This window comes from Olea europaea, unplaced genomic scaffold, assembly GCF_002742605.1.
Source record: "Olea europaea var. sylvestris unplaced genomic scaffold, O_europaea_v1 scaffold355, whole genome shotgun sequence".
In the NCBI taxonomy this organism is placed as follows: domain Eukaryota; kingdom Viridiplantae; phylum Streptophyta; class Magnoliopsida; order Lamiales; family Oleaceae; genus Olea; species Olea europaea.
Genome location: NW_019254664.1, coordinates 281,914 through 292,347, shown reverse-complemented (window position 1 = coordinate 292,347; position 10,434 = coordinate 281,914). Strand labels below are relative to the sequence as shown.

The following is a 10,434-nucleotide window of genomic DNA, read 5'->3' as shown; positions in this document are numbered from 1 at the left end:
ACTGACATTGTTCTTCAGCTGAAAGTTTGGTTGTCGAAACGAAGGATAAACGATGCTAGATTGACTCTGAATAATTTGTGTAGTCATGAAGTCCCCAACTAGCATGTTCCATTCATTAACCACTGCTTCTTCATTCACTTGAATAATTGGATTATTTTGTCCATTGGCCATCTCTTTTTGTTTTATTTCTCTTGCTTCTCTTTGCCTATGATAAATAGTACATTCGATTTTTGGATCAATTGTTATCAATTCACTGTCCCTCGAATTTTGCATAAAATATTTGCAAGAGAAAATAAAAGTGCTGAAATAACTATAAATAAATAAATAAATAAAAGAAAAGTTCGAATTAGTGTCAAGATAAATGAAATTAAACTATAATACAATCCTCAGCAGCGGTATCAAAAACTTATTCGCTAAAATCCTACATCGCAAGTGCACGGATCGCGTTCAAATAATAAAGTGGACCTATTGTGTCTAAGTATCGTCCCGCAGAGATTGTATTAGTTTAAATTTAAATTATCTTCACCTTAACCGAAACAATAGAAATTCGTAATTTTCGCTAACTAAATTATAATTTAATAACATGCTTATAAATATAAAGCCTAAGTTAACTAAACGAAATGTGTGATTATAACTAAATGCAAGTTTTATAAAAATATGATAAAGAAATGCGCACTTGGATCCCGAATCCCCTTATATCGATCCCCTTTAACCCAAATTTTATAAAATTGACAACACGATTCAATTATGAAGACCAATATTCCTAATTTGTTTAACAATCTCTCTCGAGTAGAATTAAACATATTTTTACATGTGACCTGACTATATTTTTATGACGAATGCGAACATATAAAAATGCATTATAGATTTATGAATACTTAAAGATCACGCAAATTAGAGCGGTATATTTCTATCCCCTATCGGACTTTATGACAATTGACACAATGTCTAACTTATTTTCCATCTCTCGAGGGTAAAACGAGCCACAAATCTCATACAACTATTGCACATATAATTGTAGAAAAAATAAAATTAATGTCAATCATTCAATAATTGAAAACAAGTTTTAACGTCAAAATAAATAAAATTCGAGATTAAAGGTTCATAATATAAGGTTCATCTCAAATCGTAGCACAAAATAATTTAGCCGAGCATAATGTTGAAATTAAACAAAGAAAGGATAAAAGATATCACCAAAACTCGACGAAACGTGATTAATATACGTATCAAAATTTCATCACAATTCTGTCAACTCCTCTTCTTCCTGCCGACAGCATGCATATGTGTAATATATATATGTGTGTGTGTGTGTATCCCAGCCACCACTTTATATTTTTATTTCAATTCAATTCCAACCAACTTAATAGTGCTACTCATGTCCTTTTTTAGTTCAACTCAAGCCCTTCAATTTGCAAAGTGTGGGATATTGTCTACAAACTTTCATCCAACGGCCAATTTGTCCTTCTTCTCTTTTCAATTGCTTCAAACGAGTCTGTAACTAAAAACAACAGAAAACTAACCCAAGTTAAGTAAAAACTAATAATTTGACGACATAAAAGCCTAGTTATGTAGTTCGAATAAGTGCACAAAATGCACTTATCATCAAGCAAGTAAGCGTAATTTATAATTTTATTCATAACGACTTACTTAGGTACAATTGTAAGAACGTTCAACTTGAACATTCCATCACATATGTATCATTTTCCTACATACATCTCATTCTTAGAGAACACAAATTTATCGAATACAAATACAGGTTTAAAATGATTCTTGCTAAATAGAGACCCGGACACTAAATTTTTTCGTATATCTGGCACATATAGGACATTGTTGAGAATGAGTTCTTTCCCGGATGTCATCTTCAAAGTGACTTTGTCTTGTCCTTCAACTTTGAAACTTGTAGAATTTTCCATATATAGTTGTTCCCTATTCAATTCTTGATAGTTGGAGAACATCGCCTTGTTCGCATACACATGGCAGGTAACGTCGGTTTCAATCCACCATTTTCTAGTATTTCCAATCATATTGCATTCGGACACTGCTCCAAATAAATTCATTTCTTACAGTCCATCAGATAGAGTGTTATTTGCAACCATGTGGGCTTGAGCATTCTTCTTTGACTTTCGACATTCACTTGAACGATGTCTAGCCTTGCCACAATTATAACAATTCTATTTGGACTTCTTAGCCTTCTTGAAATTGTCTCTTCGCGGTGCATAATTATGAGCCTTTCGTTTCTTGTTTGTTGCCTTTGGTTCCATTTCAACAAAATTTGCACCATCTTGATCAACTGACCGTCATTCGATTTTTCGATTGTCCTCTTCAATCCTCAAGCGCACAATTAATTCTTCTAAGTTTATTTCCTTGCGTTTGTGCTTGAGGTAATTTTTGAAATCTCTCCACATAGAAGGGAGTTTCTCAATAATGGCAGCCACTTGGAATGATTCACTCAATTCCATTTTCTCAGCATAGATGTCATGCAACAAGACTTGAATATCTTGTACTTAGCTAATCACGATTTTGAAATCCACCATCTTGTAATCCAAAAATTTGTCGACAATGAACTTCTTTGTTCCGGCATCCTCGATCTTGTACTTTGTCTCCAAAGAATCCTATAGTTCTTTGACTGATTCTTTTGAACTATACATCCCATATAGTGTATTATCCAATTCGTTTAGAATATAGTTCTTGCATAGGAAGTCCGAGTGTTTTCATGCATTCAAAACAATAATAAATTCACAATTATTTTCCCTTCTTGTACAGTCGGTGCAGTTTTTTTTAGAAATTTAGTCAAATTAAGAGTGGTGAGATAAAACAACATTTTTTGTTGCCACCTCTTGAAGTCTACTCCTGCAAATTTTTCCGACTTTTCCCCATGTGAGATAGTAGTATTATGTAACGGTATGGTCACGGATGGTACCACATTATTGGAACCATTTTAACTTAACAAAATCCCGATTATAGTCATTTCTGTTACACAAACAGAAGTTCAACAAAATGATGATAATATCGGTCGAGGAATAGTACACAAAGCACTATTCAAACAAAGTAATGGTTGTCCACAACCAACCACAAAAACACAAAAATTTGTCTTAAGTTTATTGGATACGACTTATAAAAAGGGGTATGTAAGGGTTGATTTTTGATATATTTGTTTGACTAGTTTTAATCCGCAAGAGCGTGATCAAAACACAATTTATATGAATGAAAAACTGGACAGAGTTTTGGTATAGCGATTATGCAAAACAATGATTAAGAATGAGTAGAAATAGAGAATAATCCAAGGCGAGACGTTATCTCTTTCCTTAAGACAAATTGTCCCGCTACGGTGCTCACGGTGAATGACACTTGTCTCTCAAGATACAATTGATTCACAACTTATGGTAGCAGCACTTCAAACCACAAGAAACCGACAAACTTTTGACAGAATTTCCCCTCTACAAAAGAAATGTATGAAAATGCTATGGAATTAGAAATGAGAGAATTGCAAGAGGAGAATGAATGCTCAATCCAATTGGTGTACCCAAAACTATGTCCATAGGGTCCTATATATAGATGGAGAAAGGGTGCAAATGAAGTAGTGTGGGTCAAAACATGCATCATTTCGAAAGGTTGCAACACTTGGCCAAAATCTGCATCCTTTTGAAAAGTTGCAACACTTCATTTCTTCCAACTTTGATCCGCAATTTCTTATTCATGCGAAATTGATTTCAAGATTTCAAATATACTACGACGATCTACTCGACGAGTAGAATAAGTTGATCTATTTACTTTTGTAATTTGATCATCGGATCAAATCCGAATATTTGGTCGAAACTGACACGTAGTTACACCTTTTCATTTTTCACTTTTACACACCTTTTCGTTTTCCAATTTTTGGTTAATTATTTGAACCAATTCTTACACTAATAGCATGTAATTAATAAGTCCTGAAAATAACAATAACTAATGTATTTAACTTAAATAAAAATGTAATGGAAATGTACCAATTTCAGTCTTCAATATGTCATTCTTCTTCCAATTGCATCCAATTAAGTCCATTTAATCATTGATAATCATTTTATGTTTCAAATCAACTATTAAAACATTTCAATTGGGTTCACAAACTTTTTAAAGTCATTTTTCAACCAATATTATAATTAAATATATTTACAATTAAATAAACAATATTTACTTTAAAAAAATCATGCAATATACTATGGATCATAATTATGTGCATACAAGTCGGACACTAGCTTCGTCGTCCATTTATTAGTATGTGTTTTGTTTATCAACTCTACACCTTGTCCAATACTCAAAAATTCAATGTACTTGTCTAGTTATATATAGGTTATTGTTGAGACTTATTCTTGAGAGAAAAATGGCTCCTTTAATTTGTGCTTATTTACCATATCTTCTCCATTTCTTTCTTTGCCTTTGTGGCTGCAATAATGCCTTCACCTTGTGTCCTAAGTGAGTATAACCAAGGCAACCGAAGTGTGGGTCGATAGTTGTAGGATTTGGGTAGAGATTTAAGGGTATCAATTTGGTTAGATCAAACTATGCTCGGGAAACACCTTAGTTCAATCAATCTTCCGCTACATTGTTCTTACTATGGAAAACTTGAGGTGGGAAGAGGCGTGAGAGATCTTTTGGGGCCTTGAGAATTTAGTTGGATGATCAGAATGCACCTCTCTATTCTATCTTCTATTTTTTATCCTAATGGCCATCCCATCTTATTTGAAGGTTTTTTATTAGACTGGAGATGGCAAAAATATTCGTTAAACCCGATACTCACGAGGATCTACCCTCGAATGGAATGAGAATTACTTGCTTAATCGGGTACTAGACGGGGAATTCCACCCCGAGGCTGGTACGGGTAACAAGGGCCTCGTCTTGTTTAATTTTTTATTTATTTAAGATTTCAATACATTAAACTCTTGTTTGATTCCTATTATTTTTAAAATACATTTTCCTTTCTCTTCTTTTCAACCACTCATTCTTTAATAAAATAATATTACACGTAAATTCAAAACATTTCCTTATTTTTTAACCACACATTCTCTATCAATCTACTATTCTAAAATGCATTATTAGGAAATAATGGGGGCTCAAACGGACCCTAAATAGAAAAATTTCACTAATTCTAATAGGCGATAGTAACTAAAATTATCTAAAGAATATGATAAAAAATAAAAACTTTAGCTTACCAAATTTATTCAAATAGTTTAACTTTTAAAAATAAATAAATGAATCAATTTAATAACCATATTATTGCCTCACTTAAATGAATGGAGTCACTAAAATGAATTATCAAAAATTAAAAAAAAATTAAAAATTAAACAGGTTCGTAAACGTGGCAATCACCTCGACCCGCCTCGTGCCCGCCTGATCTTAAACGGGTAATGGGATGTGTATAGGGTAGGAAAGAATCCATCCTATTGCCATCCCTAGGCTGGACTTTTTTAGGGGAACATCCATTTCTTATCATGCTTGTATATGTACTTCATTTGATGAAATTTTTGATTGATTGAAATAATTTTAATAAAAACTTGTGAATATATGAACTTTTTCATTAAGAAATAAATACAACAACACTATTAAATGTCTAACATTAAATACATTGCTTGCAACTCACTGGTTATAAAATTAAAATAAAATAAACGAACGAATAAAAAAGAAAAACTTTTGAACTTGCCATTTAATCCCACCCATCAGCCTTGCCCGAGCACATCCCATGTACAATTAGTTACCGAAGTGCATATATATACTAGTCAGTTACAAGAAATAAGCGTCCAAATGTCATCTCATTGAAATCTCATAACCAGTACTTTCATATGACTGGTCACAGGGACACTGCTGGTCCAGAGAGATTTCGAAGTCTCATTCCAAGCTACATTAGAGATTCTTCTGTAGCAGTCATTGCCTATGATGTTGCAAGTAACTCATAAATATTTTTCTATTAATTCTCTGCCAAAACTCGCATCTTTGGTTATTCTGCTAATATACTGCTAGAGACACTTCAAAGTGGATTTAGGAAGTACGAACAGAACGAGGGACTGATGTCATCATTGTTCTTGTAGGGAATGAAACTGATCTTGTTGAAAGGTGTGGAGAAAATTTCCATGATTTTCTACCTTTGGTACTTGCTAGTAATGAAGTCAATCTAAGGGTTCATATCTCTGATCTATTTATAGATCAGGGTTTCTTCAAAAAGTGGCCAGCATTGTTCTGACGATTCATTCTTGTGTATAAACGGGCAATTTTCCATTGAAGGAGATGGAAGGGCTAGTGAACCTGGTGTCATATTTATAGAATCGGAGAATCACAACAGGAGGCTACCCTTGCTGAAGATTTTATTTAAGACGAAAAGAAAGGGAGGAAAGTTAGAAATACCTACTACTAAAAAAACTCATGCTAATGGTGTCTTAAACAGCTAGTTCTCGTTTTGGATTAGGGGAACCTTTTTTTTTTTTTTCGGCCTTCTAAACAACAAATCTCAGGATGCCACAGTTGAAGGTGAAATGGTGTTTCTTCACCAGTGTACTTAAACCTCAATATTGTTGAGTTTTAAGGAAACAAATTTTGCGGAATTCAATTATAAAATGTTTTTGGATTTCATTTTCCTTCACAGGGGAATGCAATTTCCTACTGCAAAGTCTGTCTTTCATCGTTTCTCACAAGTGGTGTCATATGACATCACAGCTGTAGAGAGAAACCCAAGAGTCTTAACTGTTTGTTTTCTTGTTTTCTTCAATTCAAATATATCGCTTGTATTGTGTTATGCTTTTTTATGCCCTTGTACAGCCTAGATCAGATGGCTATAATAAGACATCTTACACAGCAAAACATTCCTCGAAGCAATCTGGACTATGCACAGAATTTCTAAAAAAGAATTTTTTGCACAATAGTCTGCAAAACAAACACCATATCCATACTAGCAAGAATCAAACCAAAATTTTTGTACAAAAAGGTATCCAGTGGACTATCTAAATGTGGTTTCAGATTTTTTTCAGTTTATGTGCATTAACAAAAAACCTAGACCACAGTACCACGAAGGGATATAAGCAGAGCAATGGAAAGAAAAAAGAGCAAGGTAAAAGCCAAGTGTCCTAATGAGATTGCAAGGGAAAGCAGATGTGTCAAACATTACCAGACCAATCACCAATCAGCCACATCCGCATAGTCAGATATATTAGGATCATCGTTCCCAAGATCGACTTGGGGAGGAAAAGATAATCTAGTTAGTTACTGGCAACCAAAGTAATGGTGAACAAAACCTAGAATTTGGTTTAAAGAATAATTATTTCAAGAAGAATGAACAACAATAATCTAAAAGCTTCAAGGAGATCATATAGGTGAAGTGAACTTCTAATTATTCAAGAAGAATGAACAACAATAATCTAAAAGCTTCAAGGAGATCATATAGGTGAAGTGAACTTCTAATTATTCAAGAAGAATGAACAACAATAATCTAAAAGCTTCAAGGAGATCATATAGGTGAAGTGAACTTCTAATTATTCAAGAAGAATGAACAACAATAATCTAAAAGCTTCAAGGAGGTCATATAGGTGAAGTGAACTTCTCTCAGTCTCTCTCTCATTCATGCACACATAGAGACTCAAGAATGCACCATTTTTTACTATACACATGAGTGACATAAATCTAGAATTGTTACAATTGAAACTTCACTTTAACATAATATCTTCTACCTTAATTATCAAAAACTGGTCTATCATGATGTTTCACTAAATTGAAGACTCCTCCACCCCCACAACTCTCCTCCAGAAAGTGCAACAACAAATACAATGAAAACAACAAGAACTAAGTTGAATAGCGTTTGTAGCACCAACTCAAACATTATTCTAACTATGGAAGCATAATATCAACTTAACCAATTTAGCATAGTCTGCTACACAATAGTTTTTCAATTACTCCAGTTACATAATGGCCGAAACTATAATTTCACATTGGACATTACATTAGGTATCCTATCCAATTTATCATTTATTTATTTTTTGATATAGTTGATTGTTTTTATCACCAAAACAGTAAAGAAAAACTAGTAGACAGCAGAGTACTACTTGGGTTTCAATGACTAGTACAAACAAATATAAATAAACAATCTGTGGTCCCAAAAAGTGGGTAATTATCAACCTCTGCATTTCCTTCAGCATGGTGGTTCTACAATTACAATGCCGAAAACAATGAAATGAGAATACCAAGTTGGTTATACAAATTTATATCATGAAATCAGGCATTTCAAGCTTTATCCATAAACCTTGAAGACTACTTGTCATTTTCTTCATGTACTTTGACATCAACTTTCAAGCCATCGCGCATTTCCTGCTTTATTAGTAAACCTTGAAGACTACTTGTCATTTGCTTCATCAACTTTGACATCAAGTTGTAAAATCCATATTGTAAGAATTATTTGAACAGGTAATCCAACTTCATTTAAATGAGATTGTTCAAAAACTAAGGTGATGTGGTTTGATCTTACGAGATTGAGAACAGAAGAACTATTCTCCTTGAATTGAAGGAGGTGGATCGCTTGTATTTCCTTGATCTGTTAGTAAGTGTATCATAAACTCTCTCAGTCAAAAACCTATCTGTTAAATAATACGGAAAATATTTGTTAGCAAGTGAATCTCATAGTCCACAAGGCATATGATTCTAAAATATCAAAAGTCTCAGTTCCGACTTTCCAAGAAAGAAAAAGGAATGAGGAAAAATGAAAGCAATGTGAAAGGGTATTATCTCTTAAAACTTCCAGTCCTACTGGCTAATCCAATAAACAGAATGGTCTATTAGCACAAGTTTTACCTTTCGAGACCTTAAGGATGAAGAGTGAAAATGATGTGTATCAGGCTTCTGATTTATGCCAAACTCGGAGTCTCACATTTGGATGGTGTCAATGCTTCTGATTTATGTTAGACTCGGGGCCAAAAGTTTGGGAACCAAATTTATTTTGGAATGGATGAGTTCCAAGTATTCATATTCAAAGTTAGCACCTTTGATATGCCAATACAAACTATCAAATCGGTAACAACTTGTTCCAATTGGAATCGAATAATACTCCCCCAGGCCAGTGCTCTTCACCTCGATTATTTCATTGTCTAAAACCATTGAGTTCAGTATCTCAGAAACTTGCTGGATAGAGATTTCGAACATCACCACTCGTTGCTTCTTCAAATCCTCATGAACTCTCTCGATAGTAGCAACCTTTTGAACACGTATACACCGTAAGCACAACTGTTTCAATACATTAATGAGTTCTTTGTCGAGATTTCCATCAACATACCATACACCTCCGCTAATTTCCTTTGAGGGTTCGAACTCGACTGCCATGTAGTGTTTTTTCCCTTTGTACTGGATATTTACGACCTCTTTTATCAATTTCCTAGTCAACAATGACTTGAGCGATTTGTTGACGACATGATCAGTGAGCTTTGTCTCGTGTTTGATATCTCGTACCCAAATCCCCAAATCTTTTTTACTTTTGATTGCATTAAGGATTGCACGCTCAGCATCTACAAGACCCAATGGATCTACCTCAGGTCTTTTCCTCTTAAGAGAGCTAGTCTCAAGTGATCGACTCATTCCTGACAAGAATGATTATTAATATAAAGAAAAAAGAACAGTCTCTAACACTTTAATTTCTTTAAATCTATGAAAAAATACACTGATTTGTCAACAATAACAAACATATATTAACGTAAAACCAATCAAGGCTTCTATTTGACAAAATTTCAATCTCCCTGACAACCATAGTATTTTAAGCTCAGATGCTCGGACTCTTCATTTCGGCCGGAGTACCCGTGTCGACACGACACGACACGGGTAAACTATCAAAATAGTCCATCAAAATAGTTCTCTCAAACATCTATCAAGCTCGATCTTAAGGTTGGAAAAGGTTTATTGAAAAAGTTTGACTCTAACCAACCCATTTCAAGGATTAAGATAAAAAGTAAGAATAGAATCAAAAAATTATATCTACGACAGAAGCTAATTTTAGGAATCTTCCAAACTGAATGGCTAGATGAATAGAGCATTTGAAAACATAATGTTTTGACGCGCAAAATTGAAGTGCATACACAATATTTCTACACAAATACATTCAACAGAACTGTGCTATGAAAAGAACAAAGTAGTACCACAGTAAAAAATTTCCTTTGTACATCAAGAAATCATCTAGGATATTTGAAAAGATTGATCGAGAGAGTAGTTTGGCGAGTGAAATCTTTCTATCTAAACTACAGTTCTGAAATTTATAAGGAATTCGCAATTTAAATTTTTAGTGGAAAATTATGCATTTTGTTCAATTAAAAAGTTGGGTAAATCAAATCAGTACATGAATTTGTTCAATTTTTTAAATCAGAATTTGAGTAAAACCAAAAAAAAAAAAAATCATAAATTCTCCACCACCTCTCTCTTTGAGTCAAGCTTTGAAGA

General features: G+C 33.6%; 1 protein-coding gene across 1 annotated transcript; it reads right to left on the bottom strand.

Annotated features, from left to right (window-relative positions):
• Positions 1-9,086: 9,086 nt before the first annotated feature.
• Positions 9,087-9,929, bottom strand: LOC111386425 (probable DNA-directed RNA polymerase III subunit RPC6). The gene is made up of 3 exons (XM_023010890.1): positions 9,926-9,929; positions 9,157-9,584; positions 9,087-9,098 (listed from the first exon to the last, which is right to left on the bottom strand). The coding sequence occupies exons 1-3, from the start codon at positions 9,927-9,929 to the stop codon at positions 9,087-9,089; spliced, it is 444 nt and encodes a 147-aa protein (XP_022866658.1).
• Positions 9,930-10,434: the final 505 nt, after the last annotated feature.